The sequence below is a fragment of the Erpetoichthys calabaricus genome, chromosome 5, assembly GCF_900747795.2.
Source record: "Erpetoichthys calabaricus chromosome 5, fErpCal1.3, whole genome shotgun sequence".
Lineage (NCBI taxonomy): Eukaryota > Metazoa > Chordata > Cladistia > Polypteriformes > Polypteridae > Erpetoichthys > Erpetoichthys calabaricus.
The window spans coordinates 99,809,449-99,826,211 of record NC_041398.2 but is presented as its reverse complement, the minus strand read 5'-3'; the positions used below and the strand labels follow the sequence as shown (position 1 = coordinate 99,826,211).

General features: G+C 36.6%; 1 protein-coding gene across 1 annotated transcript in view; it reads left to right on the top strand.

Annotated features, from left to right (window-relative positions):
* stx18 (syntaxin 18) overlaps positions 1–16,763 on the top strand; it is a 151,493-nt gene that overhangs the window by 106,535 nt on the left and 28,195 nt on the right. The window contains exons 3-5 of the mRNA XM_028801829.2: positions 1,876–1,991; positions 12,953–13,030; positions 13,472–13,538. Coding sequence (XP_028657662.1) covers positions 1,876–1,991; positions 12,953–13,030; positions 13,472–13,538 — 261 coding nt within the window. The remainder of the gene's footprint in view (positions 1–1,875; positions 1,992–12,952; positions 13,031–13,471; positions 13,539–16,763) is intronic.

Sequence of the window (16,763 nt, the reverse complement as noted above, 5' to 3'; positions counted from 1 at the left end):
CATGTATTGCCACCACATCATTTTTTTCATCAAGTCATGTAGAATTTTAAATAAATGCATTGTACCTGCTGGATTCACAAGTAAATTAATTCTGAAATATTTTATTGTCATTTTGACAGCGCACAGTTACTTGAAAGAAGAAACGAAATAAAATGTTAGCTGTACAGTTTAAATATAATGTCAGACCGTTTGATTCTTTATTTAAAATCTGTAAAAGAAATCAACATTATTACATGTACCTATATAAAGGTGAACATGTTGATGAAAGTTTACTATACCTTGTGGTGGAAATCAAGTTTTATAGGTGCTTTGACTATTGCACTGAAAGCTGGTTTGTAATGCAATGCCTGTGTTTTTAAAATATGCATCTGAGAAATGCTGGTATAGTTTTGAAACAGAGAGATGACTTAACAAGTAACTTAGATCAAACCATGTTTCTGACGGAAAAAAACTGTGCAGAGGCGATTTCACAGAATGCATGGCCACACAACGCTTATATAATTTTGTTTTACACAAATAAACTTTCATTTACATTTATTTCACAATTTAGCTTCCATTTACCCCAGCAAATTTTAGTAGCACATGGACAAATGAACTTTGGAAAAGATGATTACAACATTTCCTGTAGTATTTGTATTAATGTGCAATACTGATTGTTTCTTAAGTGCGGTCAGATTTAATTGTCATTTGGTGCCTGCACAGAACATTCTTTATCACTTCGTTGAAGTGTCTAAACCTGTCTTTAATCTATAGAGTATGAAATAAAATTTGTTAGTACTGAAACAGAGAAAGGCAAATTTGAAACTTGAGCTAAGCTACTAGTGTGGGGTGATGGTGTTTAAAACGCTAAAAGCTCATCAGATTAGTGTTATAAATGTCTCATCTATTAATCTTTAATCAATTGTGAAGTTCTATGTTGATGATTTTTAAAATTTCATCATTTCTGAGTCACATAGGCCCTTGAAAAGAGAGATGCTGTATCTATCAAATTCAAATACATTTATTGCACACTTGACAGCAGAAGGTCTGAGACCACCATTGCAAAGAGTACCAGGAGAAGGACAGGGAAATATTTTTTATAATATACAAGCATAATATTAGCACTATTGTGTTTTTATATTTGTTAAAATGTTTTCTTCTATTATGATTGTAGCAACTATTAATTAAAAAGCTAAAATAAATTCTGAAATGCTCATGCCAAGATTTTTTAATATTGTATTACTTATGTAAGTGAACGATAGTTTCATTCCTCAAACAGTTCTTGTGTTTTAGATATAATGAAACTAGGTATTTTATTACTTTTAGTATATTTCTAGCGTACAAAGTAGCTCTTTACTTAATAATGTATATGATTACTGGTATTCGTTATTATTTATTGGAAATTACATAACATAAAATTATTATGTTTTTAACTTACCACTTTGGAACAGAGCAAATCTGCACCTAGTCTTCATTTGTCTGCCACTTTAATGACCACCACCTGCCATCTAAACAATTTTTGTATGGATTTATATTAATGACTGTGTATGTGGACCCTGCAGTGGACTTGGCACCATGTTAAGGGCCGGTTCCTGCCTTGCACCTGATGTTGCTGTCCCTGAATTGAATTGTGTGGGTTTGAGGTTTTGTGTTATTTTGACAAGTTTATGTTTATTTTGGGTTTAATTTTTATGAATATTTTGGAAAATATGTGTATATCAATTCAATTGGATTTTTATTGTTCTGTGTGGATTTACTTTAGATGTACATAACTTCAATTAGCTGTTGATCAATTTAGATATTTGGCTGTTTGAAAAAATTAAATTCTAGAATCAATTCTACCCACAGATAACTTGTAACCACTGGCTTTGTAACTAGTTTTCTTCTCTTCTATAGTCTCATTTCTTCAGAATACTCACGTATGACAGATAGTGAAAGGGACCAGATTGATCAAGATGCACAGATATTAATAAGGACATGTTCTGATGCCATAAACCATCTGAGAACAGAAGGTAATTCCTTTTTACTTAATTTACATTTTACATGATCCTGTACAAATAGACAAAGTCCTTCTAATTATGGTTTCCAGATAGCATAGCCAAAAGTAATGTTTAGTTTATAGGATAAGTTTTGTCATATGTGCAGAGTACACTTATTTTATTTAATATTATTATTATTACTATTATTATAAACTTAGAGTACAATTGTACAAGTAATTTGTGTTTCTGCAAAAAAAAATTTTGGATCTCACTTAAGCGACGATCCACAAAGCTTATTATTAGTTTACATCTAGCTTTGAAGTGTGAATCAGTACCATTGTGGTTATATTTAAGGCATTGTTATATAAACAGTATTGGATCCATTCTTGTAAGGCAACTTTTCCACAGGTAGTGCCATACTGTCTACCAGTAGTGTAAACTAACAAATTACGTTTACCTTAGTTACTGTACTTGAGTAGGTTATGTAGGAAATTGTACTTTTTAAAGTATTTTTAAATGCAAATACTATTGTTGTTTAAAAGTATATTTTTCAGTAATGACTCTATTACTTTTTCAAGGCAGGTCATTGCAAAGTACAGCTGATCATTTAGATCACAGTGAAAAATTAAAATAAGACTGCACGTAACTCTTTTTAAAGAGTGCAGTGTGTTTTTGTAAATGACACAGTGGGCGTGCATTTCCTTTCGGGTTTGTAAAATGGTTCATTTCCGTATTTCATGGTATGATTGCACAATTTACTGGTTTGGGAGTGAGCATTAACTGTAGAAGCTCCTGCCTTAAATCTGTCTTACCATCTCTTTATGTTTCTGAGACAGCTGTGCAATGGAGAAGGCAGAAGAAGCTGTCATTGTAATGGCAGCAATGACAGCACTCTTAATGAAGTTAGAGATTTGGTAAACAAAGCTGCATTATTATACAGTTAGGTCCATAAATATTTGGACAGAGACAACTTTTTTCTAATTTTGGTTCTGTACATTACCACAATGAATTTTAAATGAAACAACTCAGATGCAGTTGAAGTGCAGACTTTCAGCTTTAATTCAGTGGGGTGAACAAAACGATTGTATAAAAATATGAGGCAACTAAAGCATTTTTTTAACACAATCCCTTCATTTCAGGGGCTCAAAAGTAATTGGACAATTGACTCAAAGGCTATTTCGTGGGTAGGTGTGGGCAAGTCCGTCGTTATGTCATTATCAATTAAGCAGATAAAAGGCCTGGAGTTGATTTGAGGTGTGGTGCTTGCATGTGGAAGATTTTGCTGTGAACAGACAACATGCGGTCAAAGGAGCTCTCCATGCAGGTGAAAGGCCGGAGTTAAACTTCACGTGACGCATGCTGCAGTGGACGCTCTTGCTACGCAAGCGTTGAAATGTTTATACTTGCACGCGTACTTTACGTAAATCTGGAGGAATCCGCCAGGTGGCAGTGCGAGATATTATCACGGTGAGAACATGTTCAGCTTCTCTGTGTTGTGAATTGCCTAGAACACCCATTAAATTCCGATGACACCTTACCGCAATATCTCTGAAAATGATGTTTATTGATTAAATCCAGGGACGTGTCCATTCCAGCAAGCATTGGGCACGAGTGAGAAACAATCCCTAGAAGATGCCTCAGCTCATCGCAAGGTGAATACAAGCACACACATACACTAGCGTCATTTTAGCGGCACCAAATCCCCAAATCTGCATATCTTTGGAAGGAAACTGGAGCACACTGAGGAAACCCAGCAGGAAAAAGTGTAAACAAACTCCAGGCAGGGAATATCAGCAACGTGACTCCCTGCAAGACAGCGGCGCTAACGCTCCGCCACTGTGTCACCCCATGTGTGTAATTTTTAACAGTATTCATTATTTAAACGAAATTACCGATTTATCTGTAAAATGTAATATACATACTTTAATGCTTTTCATCATGAAAGTGATATCAAGTATAAATCTAAGGATTCTAAATATGCAGAGAGTTGGAATATCATACATTTAATGTGCTCAGTGTGGCGATCTATTGCTGGCGATTCGCTGCTGTCAGGAGCAGAGGAAGCCCTAGAAAAAAAGATTGCACAGAAGGCGGTATGTGAGAATTTTAAAACGTATCGATATGCGACGCTTGAATATAAAAGCACCACGAATACATTTGTATGTCAGCATTTTGCTTCACCACATCGAACCATTTATCAAATATCAAAGCGCGCACACCGATCTCGTAGGATCCGCAAAGCGGCTTTCTGTCACATGTAGATAGTAAACAGAGACTCTGATGTCACATTCCAACTTTTAGCACACTGCGCCCCCTGACTTTTTGCAGGTACTACAACTCGCGCACGCGTCGCGTTAATTTCTGAGGACCTGCTCAGAGGACGCATCAAATAAACGCTCAGAACGCGTGGCGGCCATGATGCGGGCGCGTACGCGTTCTGAGCATGAAGTATAAAAGAAGCCCAAAGAAGCCATCCTTAAGCTGTGAAAAAAAACCATCCGAGAAATTGCTACAATATTACGAGTGGCAAAATCTACAGTTTGGTACATCCTGAGAAAGAAAGCAAGCACTGGTGAACTCAGCAATGCAAAAAGACCTGAACGTCCACGGAAGATAACAGTGGTGGATGATCGCAGAATCATTTCCATGGTGAAGAGAAACCCCTTCACAACAGCCAACCAAGTGAACAACACTCTCCAGGGGGTAGGCGTATCGATATCCAAGTCTACCATAGAAAGTAAATACAGAGGATGCAATGCAAGGTGCAAGCCACTCATAAGCCTCAAGAATAGAAAGGCTAGATTAGACTTTGCTAAAGAATATCTAAAAAAGTCAGCACAGTTCTGGAAAAACATTCTTTGGACAGCTGAAACCAAGATCAACGTCTACCAGAATGATGGCAAGAAAAAAGTATGGAGAAGACGTGGAACAGCTCATTATCCAAAGCATGCCACATCATCTGTAAAACACGGTGGAGGCAGTGTGATGGCTTGGGCATGCATGGCTGCCAGTGGCACTGGGACACTAGTGTTTATTGATGATGTGACACAGGATAGAAGCAGCCGAATGAATTCCTAGGTGTTCAGAGACATACTGTCTGCTCAAATCCAGCTAAATGCAGTCAAATTGATTGGGCGGCGTTTCATGATACAGATGGACAATGACCCAAAACATATAGCCAAAGCAACCCAGGAGTTTATTAAAGCAAAGAAGTGGAAAATTCTTGAATGGCCAAGTCAGTCACCTGATCTTAACCCAATTGAGCATGCAATTCACTTGTTGAAGACTAAACTTCAGACAGAAAGGCCCACAAACAAACAGCAACTAAAAGCCGCTGCAGTAAAGGCCTGGCAGAGCATTAAAAAGGAGGAAACCCAGCATCTGGTGATGTCCAGGAGTTCAAGACTTCTTTGCTGGCAAGGACAGCCTGGGTTTTCAACCAAGTATAGTAGAAATGAACATTTTATTTCCAGTTATTTAATTTGTCCAATTACTTTTGAGCCCCTGAAATGAAGGGATTGTGTTTAAAAAATGCTTTAGTTGCCTCACATTTTTATGCAATCATCTTGTTCACCCCACTGAATTAAAGCTGAAAGTCTGCATTTCAACTGCATCTGAGTTGTTTCATTTAAAATTCATTGTGGTAATGTACAGAACCAAAATTAGAAAAAAGTTGTCTCTGTCCAAATATTTATGGACCTAACTGTATGTTAAATATTATTATTATACTCTATTTCCTGAAAACTGTGGTGTTATTTACATACAACAACCTCAAATTTATGGAAATATTTAAAAGTAAGTTGTTTTTTAAACTAGCAGGATGTTTAAAATAATATAGCATAAATGATAAAAGTCATAGTTGATGGTATTGAAGATACCACAGTAAAAGTCTGATAGCCAAGCAGTAAGGAGGGCCCTACTCCAGTTTTGAAATAAATAAATAAAAAGACAAGTTTTTTTTTGTATTAGTAACTGACAAGTCTGTACTGTTCATGATCATTAAAACTAATTTCAAAGTTGCAGACATATTGACACTAATTTAATTGTTGCGCTAGTACCAACTTTGTTGATGGTGGGAAGTTTATTTGTGACTGGGTATTCCAGGTCAGTGTGTGGCGATGGGGCTCAAGAATGCACAATGAGTGGAGCTGGCAGCTGTTTTTTGCAGCTCCAGTGTTCAGATAAAATGTCAGTATCCATTACAAAGTGAAAAAGTGTGAACATATGACAGGCGATGCGTTAGAAGCACATACAGACATAGAATCTGCATCTGTTGTAGCAGTGATGAAATAATTTTATGAGACAGTCCATAGCATTTTGAAAAGCAACTATCTAAGGAGCCTTATGTTCCTCTTATAACCCACTGACATCTATCAAGTTCAGCTATTATACTGTAGCTATCAAGTGCAGTGTACTGCAAAATATAACTTTTGACAAAGTAGTTGACAGTTTAAATACAAGGGGTTTAAACTGCATTATTCGTTTCTCTCTGTGTATATCATAGAGTTTAAAACTGGTAAGAGGCAAGTATGGCATAATGATAATTGCTTTTGATTCATATTTATAATTATATCTCAGACATTAGGAATTACTAGTTAATCCATCCATCCATTATCCAACCCGCTATATCCTAACTACAGGGTCACGGGGGTCTGCTGGAGCCAATCCCAGCCAACACAGGGCGCAAGGCAGGAAACAAACCCCAGGCAGGGCGCACGCACACACACACACACACACACTAGGGACAATTTAGAATTGCCAATACACCTAACCTGCATGTCTTTAGACTGTGGTAGTTAACCAGAGTACACGGAGGAAACCCACACAGACACGGGGAGACAATGCAAACTCCACGCAGGGAGGACCTGGGAAGCGAACACGGGTCTCCTTACTGCGAGGCAGCAGCGCCACCATGCCGCCCATTACTAGTTTATACTCTATAAAAAACTAATACAAAATGCATTAGAATAAACTCAATTTTTAACAGTAGAAACTGGTACACATTTAAAGATACAAATGTTTCAAAGATATTATTACACTTTAAGCAGTGTTTTAGCTGACAGTATCTTTTAATTGTTTTAATGTGCAAATATGCTTTTATGTATAGTTGTTGTATTGTCATTGAGTCATAATGATTCTGTAATGTGAAAATATTGTAATACCCATTATTCTGTAAAATTCCTAATCCACCTTATTTATTTTTTTCTCATACTATATTAAAAAAATATAAAACTCTTAACACTAAACACTTATGTTGTAGTATTATTAATGAATGGGTCTTTAAATAAAAGGGGAATTTTATAAATTGCTTATTGAAGTTTTATATTTTGTTAAATTTAATGGCTACGAAGCCAATATAAACATCATAGCCAAGTACTGTCCTCTAATTAAAATAGTTTTATCTAATGATATTGCTATAGAATTTTAATTGTGCAAGTATACTGAATCAATTTTACTGATATGCAATAAGATGCTGCAGATGTTCTATCAGACGGTTGTGGCGAGTGCCCTCTTCTACGCAGTGGTGTGCTGGGGAGGCAGCATAAAGAAGAAGGACGCTTCACGCCTGGACAAACTGGTGGGGAAAGCAGGCTCTATTGTAGGCATGGAGCTGGACAGTTTGACATCTGTGGCAGAGCGATGGGCACTGAGCAGGCTTCTGTCAATCATGGAGAATCCACTGCATCCACTAAACAGTGTCATCTCCAGACAGAGGAGCAGCTTCAGCGACAGACTGCTGTCACTGTCCTTCTCCACTGACAGACTGAAGAGATCGTTCCTCCCCCACAGTACGCGACTCTTCAGTTACACCCGGGGGGGGGGGATAGGGTAAACGTTAACACTATACAAAGTTATTGTCTGTTATACCTGCATTTTTTTTTATCACTCTTTAATATTGTTTCTTTATCAGTATGCTGCTGCTGGAGTATGTGAATTTCCCCTTGGGATTAATAAAGTCTGTCTATCTATCTATCTATCTATCTATCTATCTATCTATCTATCTATCTATCTATCTATCTATCTATCTATCTATCTATCTATCTATCTATCTATCTATCTATCTATCTATCTATCTATCTATCTATCAGATATAAACAGTACAGTCATCTATGCTTCTGACCTTTGATGATGGAATGATGGGCAGTAATTAGTAATTACTGTTAGTAATTTAATAGTTAAATTAATGTATATTTGTTTACTATAGTAATGTGAATTACACATTGCATTTTAATATAACATAACATTGTTAGGTTAATGTGCTGTTTTCAAATCTGCTAAATCAATTTTATTTCTTGGGTATAAGAAAAGGCAACAAGGTTTGCAGGCCCCTATAATCTATAAATCCACCACTATTGCCAAGCACTGTTGAAATCAAAGCAGTGTTCAGAAGGATAAGCTATGATATTTGCGGCACAAGTTTAAAAAAGATGCTCCCCTTCAGTGCGTAATGCATAAGTGTGGTGCATTTAACACATTTTTCATTAATGTAATTAATGTATATTAGTATGTTTGGCATGAGGTTGTTTTTGATATACGAATACTGTCACGATCAGTTTTTGGCCTCATCTTTTGAGCATTGCATTAATTTCTTCCACTGCAGCAAAAAAATCTTTACTGAGAATTATGATGTTGAGTGCACATCAGCTCAGTTTCATGCTTGTGCAGCTCTCACAAGTGTCTTTATATTAACTGTACACATAATCAGCATCTGATATACTGTATTTACCTGAGCATGTAGTTTAAGTACCAAATGACAAAATATGTAGTACCTGTACACATTAAATACTGTACTTTTAGATTAGCAATACAGAAATCCCTCACTATATCGCGCTTCGACTTTCGCGGCTTCACTCTATCGTGGATTTTATATGTAAGCATATTTAAATATATATCCCGGATTTTTTGCTGGTTCGCGGATTTCTACGGACATGGGTCTTTTAATTTCTGGTACATGCTTCCTCAGTTGGTTTGCCCAGTTGATTTCATACAAGGGACGCTATTGGCAGATGGCTGAGAAGCTACCCAACCAGAGCGCATATTACGTATTGAATAAAACTCCTCAAATATACTGTTCGCACCCCTAGAGGATACGGCCGCTCCTCAAAAAATGCTGAAAGATTACCTTCACATGGCTTCCTTTCTTGCTGGGCTTACATGTGGCTGCTTTGTCAAGCGATATGCTTCCTGCACGGTGCTTCGCATACTTAAAAGATCAAACAGCACGTATTGATTTTTGATTGTTTGCTTTTCTCTCTCTCTCGCTCTGACATTCTCTGCTCCTGACGGAGGGGGTGTGAGCAGGGGGGCTGTTCGCACCCCTAGACGATACGGACGCTTGTCTAAAAATGCTGAAAGATTACCTTCACACTGCTCCCTTCCTTGGTGGGCTTCTTTGCAGCTGCTTTGTCAAGCGACATGCTTCCCGCAAGGTGCTTTGCATACTTAAAAGCTCGAAGGGCACGTATTGATTTTTGATTGTTTGCTTTTCTCTCTCTCTCTCTCTCTCTCTTGCTCTGACATTCTCTGCTCCTGACGGAGGGGGTGTGAGCAGGGGGGCTGTTCGCACCCCTAGACGATACGGACGCTCGTCTAAAAATGCTGAAAGATTATCTTCACATTGCTCCCTTCCGTACAGCTGCTTTGTCCGGCGGCGGTGCTTTGCATGCTTAAAAGCCACACAGCCCTATTGATTTTTGATTGTTTGCTTTTCTCTCTCTCTCTGACATTTTCTGCACCTGACGCGCACTCCTTTGAAGAGGAAGATATGTTTGCATTCTTTTAATTGTGAGACGGAACTGTCATCTCTGTCTTGTCATGGAGCACAGTTTAAACTTTTGAAAAAGAGACAAATGTTTGTTTGTAGTGTTTGAATAAAGTTCCTGTCACTCTACAACCTCCTGTGTTTCTGTGCAAATCTGTGATCCAAGCATGACAATATAAAAATAACTATATAAACATATGGTTTCTACTTCGCAGATTTTCACCTTTAGCGGGGCATTCTGGAACGCAACCCCGCGATCAAGGAGGGATTACTGTAGTTAACAATCCTTTTTGTTTGAGAAAATTTCTGCTAAACTTACCAAAATATTTGTTTCTCTTATTCAAGACTTCCATGTTTTAGAGAGAGTGTGGCCCAAAAAATAAGTGTATGAGTTTTAATAATTTGCATATACAGAATATGCTGTACAGATTGTACTTGTCTAATGTCAACAAGATTAAAAAACTTTTCTCTTTTTGGGTGTAAACACCGCCTTCAATTCTTGTGTATCCTACTGTACTGTATCAGTAGTTGGCTTATAACTGGTAACTACACAACTCAATTTCAAATGATATTTAGCAATGATTCTGATTACTTTCCTATTATACATTTGCCATGAGTGTATGTAATAATCACACATACGTCTTTTGATAAATAAAATAATAAAATGTATGTTATTGTTATTATATTCAACTTATGCTTTTTTAGCACAGCATAGATATTTGAGGATATTTACTAATTTAGGTTAACTAAATTGTACTTTTACGTGAATTTTTTTCAGAGCATACTTTTTTACTTTTAAGTAAAGTTTTGCCTATCTACATGTACAGTTTTTTAGTACTTTTCCACCTGTGCTGTCTGCTACATGTAATCTAGTTTTCTAATGTCTTTTATAACCAGTGGGGCTCAATTAAAATCTGGCGGAATGAATTTGATGACAGATATTGAACTACTATGTACAGTTTTACAGTTTGTAAAGCAATAAATAAATGTTTCTGTAAGTTACTATATATAATATTTTTTAACTTCTAATAATTACCTAAAGATAAAAAAGCCAGGCGGTACTTGATTGATTGTAATGGAAGTTGCCTTCCATAAATGAGAGCTCATTCTGTTGAGCAAGGTTGCCCTCTGGTGGTTGTCATCCACCATGAGAACTAGACTAGACTTGGTGGTGATCAAGGTAGCCATTTGCAAATACACTGTTAAGTCAAAGACCTGATAAGAACTTTTGCTGTTAGTTATTATGAGCTTTCCCAGATAATGTAGTAGTGTTTAAAAGAATGTGGATAGATATATGATAGCTAATCTTTGTTTATTTTGGTTTAGCTTTTATTATTAAGCTTCAAAAGAGTAAGACTGAATATTGAACTAGTATCATTTGCATCTTGATTTTAATCTGACATGTTTGCTATGTGGAAAAATTATGTTTTTGCTGCATTTTTATGTTCTACTCTTCAACATTTACAGTATATAATGTATACGTCAGTTGTTTATGGCCATTTCAACTGTGGAGAACAACACTGTTAAAACTCTACAGTGACCTTTGCCAGCGACAAACTTTAGCTAAGTGTTTCAGCCTAAATGACTCTAAAGCATAACTCACATTTCAGTTTTTTGAAATATAGAATAGACAGTACTCAAACAAATAAAAAAGAGGTTAAGACAGACAAATATCACCTTTCCAAAAATTAATAAATGAAAGTATATTACTCATGTTAGATTAAGCTTGCTGATAAACATCTTTGTCATTTAACATTGCAAGAAAATTGTTTTTCAACTATGCAGAATGTGCATATTAATACTAGCTTTTATACGTCCTTAGCCCGTATTGGTATAAATTGAAGTCATAAAATCTACTATGCAGATGTTTGTGTGAAGCATTTTGAAATGTATTAACCACTGTTTTTAAATATCAAACACATCTTAGAACACTAGTAAGTATAAAAATGAATATAAACATACTGTGTTTCTGTTTCAAAGTATTTTGAAGTCAGATTAGAACACTAATTCAGGCTCTGAATGGTAAAAAGTTGTGATGGTTCTCTTTTTTCTCTTCACATTGCTAAGCATATCCTACATATACTATTTTTTAGAATTTTTGTTGAAGGTTACGTTTGCATATTTCATTATGTCCTCATATTGTGATTAAAATGATATCACTGTACATTTTGGTAGTTATAAGAATTTTGCACTGATACATGTCTAATTTTAAGGTTCCATTTTGTTTACATATAGTGAGACTTAAAATGTATGGGGAAACATGGAAACTGATTGAAAATAATAGAAAAGGTATACCAAGTACCAATGGAAAAAAATAATAGGTGATCCATAAAGTATTCAGACCTCTTCACTTTTTTCACATCTTGCTATGTGCTTAAGTAATTGAAATTATTTTTCCCCCCACATCAAGTAACAGTACTCCACAATGATAATCAAAAACAGGATTTTAGAAATATTTGCTGTTTATTAAAAATAAAAAACTGAAATATCACAATGACACACGTATTCAGACCCTTTACTCATTATTTAGTTGAAGCATCTTTGGCAGCGATTACAGCTTGTTATTTTTCTTGGATTTGATGTGTCAAGTTTTGCTCACCTGGATTTGGGAATTTTCTGCTATTCTTCTCTGCAGATCCTCTTAAGCTCTGCCGAAATGGATGGTGACCGTCAGTGGACAGCTACTTTCAGGTCTCTCCATTGATGTGTGATTGGGTTCAAGTCTTGGCTCTGGCTGGGCAACTCAAGGACATTCCCAGAGTTTTCCATAAGCCACTCCTATATAGTCTTTGTTTAAAGTAGTTGTTCACCAGCTGAATCCATTGTGGATGTTTACATACACAATTTTGTTTTTATTATCTAGAAAGGTTTGTTGCCTCACATCTCTAAGGACCTAAGTTAAACCCCCATCCTGATCACCAAGTGAAGCTTGTAGATTCTTACTGTGACCTTGTAAGTTTTCTCCAGCTACTCCTGTGTCCTCCCAAATTTCAAAGACAAGAATTGTAATGGGCATCTTCATGTATACTGAATATGAATGTGCTGGAGTGAGTGTTTGAATGTGATTTAAAACTGACAAAAGATTTTGCCCTATGCCTGATAATTCTGCTTGGCTTTCTTTGACAATATAAAGAAAAAAGTGGACTCAGAAATTGGATGGATGAATGGATGGATAAATAGACAGTTTTTCACTAAAGTAATATTTTGCTTCCTTCCCATTTTCCATGTTTAGCTTCTAAAAATGCCTTATCTGCTCAAACTAAAGAACATCAAGGAGCTGTTCTGGACCTTACAGAAATGTACCTAAAAAGTAATTATATTTTTATTTCCTTTTTTATTATGTGTTATATTTAGATTTGTTTTATAAACATAATGTAAAGGCAAGTTTAGAAAATAGGTGGATAAAAGAGTAACTCTACACAGTATTCATTTTTCCTGTTTTAATAGTTTAATATGTAAACTTCAGACAGGTAAGATGTATCAGCTGTGATCTGATCAAATTATTTGTAATTTCTGAAAATAGGCATAGGAGATTTTCCTGTCTGTATTCTTCTGAAAAAGATGTACACTATCTTGATCAATTTAAAACAAACATATTCATGTTTTTTTAGTAAATATTAGAAGATATCATTAATAAGAGCATGTATTTTTCTTTTGACTTGCTAGAGTATATAGCTATATATAATTTCATTTACTAATTTGACTATCAATAGTTACAGTATATTGGTGAACTAGATTTGAACTTTTACAGGTGTCTGCAAACTATATTCAGAACAACGTGCTATCAGAGTTAAGAGAGTTGTGGATAAAAAGAGATTGTAAGTAGTATTTCTTTCATTTCATTTATTTTTCCCATTGCATTATTATAAAGTGACGTTATATTTCTATTTATGTTTGTATCTCTAGTGATAGTGTGCCTCCATGACTTAGATTACCAGAACCAGTAAATATACAACTTAAACACATTTAATTCTCAAATACAAATACAAAATGTATGACTCAGACCCTGTCCACACTACTATTTTTTCGATACAAAGTGCAGATTTTAGTCCACACTACCATAACATTCTCAGCATTCAAAAATTGGTTTCTTGAAAATGCTCTCCAGCGCCATATACATCTGAAAATGGCGGCTTGGTGTTGCAAAGTTAACGAGTGAGTAAGTACACTCTGACTTGCCTGTGCTTATTACGTAGCCCTTCCTTGATTGAGTCCTGCTCTTAACAATATTTCATTCCCTAAATGGTCACCCCTCCATGAAAGAAAACTATATTCTAACATAGTAGGTATAGAAGAGTTGCTTTCCACTTGTGTTGCTTTACCTGTATGCATCTAAATTGCATTTTGTACAGTTTGAATGCTGCGCACACACACAAAAGTTTTTCAATAAATTATATTGTAAATAACTCATTTCACAGGCTCTTATCAATGTTACTTAATTAAACTTGATCCATTTAGTAAGAAGGCATGCTTTCCACTGCAAAATTAATAACAAGGGGCTACCAAAGTGGACAGGTTTAGAGTGCAGCTAAGCTCAACAGAATACAGGACAGAGAACATGAAAGCACAAAGTAGTACAGTGAAGATATAGGTACATTTACGTATTGATTTCTGTGGATTGCCTATAGTCAGTCCTCTCTTGAATGAACATAGAGCTGATCTCTCTCTCTTTTTTTTTTAAATTGTCACATTAACATTTGCAGTGTTTTTACTTAATGAGAAGACTACCATGCCAATTTCAAAGACTATTACTTTCATCTGTGGTTAATGCATTGACGTGACACTGGGGCAATTGGCTGTGGCTACATTAAGAATTTCTTTCTTTTTCTATATTTGGCATCCGAATAGTTTTGAAAGCACAAGAGAATCTAATTTTTTGGGGCTCTGAATTTTTCACCACACCATCTCTTCAGGGATGTTCCCACTTGATGCGTGCATGCCCAGTGTGTGCAAACAAATACCTCATATGTGCTTTCAGTTGTTTTACTGTGGATGGAGATACTTTTGTAAACACTAGTATGAACAGAGATTGTTTTCATTCAACAGTGCCTTTTTTAACTGAAAACATAGCAGCTTGGACATAACCTCAGTATTTACCTCAAAAGAGTGAGAGACCCATCTAGCCACCTGTTCGCTTAGTCAGAAATAGCACATGGAGCCTCTGAAGGAGATTGTTTTTAAGTCATTTTTATTATGTATCTTTATACACATCCACATATCCAGTATATAACCAGTGTAGCTATTATAGAATAAAGAATTTCTTTAAGTTTCACCTTAAAGATGGATCATATGATCAGTTGTGTACTTTAAGTTTCTAACTTTTCTAATAACTTTGTGCAGTCTGTAGTATGATTTTCTTCTTTTTAGCTGTTTTCCTTATCTGCAGTATGTCTCTATAAGCTTAGCAATGGCTTTCGCAAGAGTGGCTCTCCAGTACATCTATTGAATTATTAAATATATACAGTATGTACACCCTTTACAGAGAGACCTCGGAACATTCAATTAACAAGAAAACCACAACATGCCCAAGCTAAAACAACTCAAAACATACCTGCAGACATTTCCTGTTAAGGAACACTAGAGTGTCCTTGTTAATCACAACAACGGGCAATTGTGATGGTACGGGTCCAGCTTCATGCTCCCTCTTCCCTTTTGGGAGCCTCTCCATCCCAACACTGTTGGTAATGTAACCGGATGAGCTGGTCTGATGGGGACAAATCAAACTGAGCAAGGGGATGGTGGAAAAGGTGCAAGTGCTTTTATTAAAAACAAAAACCAAACAAATCAAAACAGTGTCCAACTAAAGTGCAGTGCTCCAAAATGTTCCAATAAATAATCCATAAAAACCAGTGAAAAATCCAAATGTTTAAAACCAGGCTAAAACACAAGAATAAAAACCTGCAGGAGACATTGGGGCAAACCAGCCAAGCACAGCTCCTTCCCGGTCTCTCCATCTCAATCAAGACTTGCTCAGCTGATGACACTTCAGCCGCCGCGGTCCTCATGCTACCGATCCCCATCTTGTCTGCCTCCGCTGGCGTCTTGCCAGACTGCTCAGGGTAAGTTGTCCTCCTGTCTTCCTTCTCACACACACACAGTCGTCTCTCGGATCAGTAGGGAGGATGCCACCTCGATCGAACCCACTCCTCCACATAGTCAGTGGGTGCAATCTGTCTCTTGAGCACTGATCCATCGCTCCACACGGGACTCCTGACTGCGCTGACCTCTCTCTTTCAGCTGGCTGGCTCGTCCACTCTTTCATTGCCCCAATGCTACACTTTTGCTCTCCAAGCCATTCCTCTCCCTCTACGTTTCCATCTCTTTTCTCTCTGTGCCGGCCCATACTTATATGGCTCTGTGGGCACAGCGCCTCGATCACGCACCGCAGGAAGCCAATTAAGCAATTGAGAATAATCGCACCCTCACATGTAGGTGTGACTCACACCAATTACCTCATCAACTTCCCGTGGCTGCACAATCGCACCCACAGAGACTGACATGGCCAAATGGATTATTTATAAAACTGGCCATTCATTCAGAGCCGTGGACCCGCTATACCACAACAATGACATATTAAAAACTAATTGTGTCATGAACACAAATCTATTTATATATAAAATGCAAAGTTGACTCACTCACTTACCAACCCACCAACAGAAGCACTATTCAACTAAAACTTAACTGAAATTTGTCAGGATGGTATATTTAGGGCAATGCGTATGCACTAAGAAAGGACATTTTGATCTATCAATTTATATGGGTAAAAAAATCCTCTACAACAGAAAAAATAAATATCCCAATATCTCAACAATGCTTTGAATGTTTTAATTGAAATTTGATGATAAACAAGAAAGGAAATTAGCCAACACGTTTTTATTTGTTGATTTGTTATAAATAATGCTGTAGGGAGTGGAACATTCTAATGCATCACATGCTCCATTTTACCACAGTGCTCACAGTGATTGCACAGAGAAATGGGGCATGCCGGTTTATGCAAATGAAGGCCGTCTGCAGATGTAAAGGTCAAAGAAGATGCGTTTAGC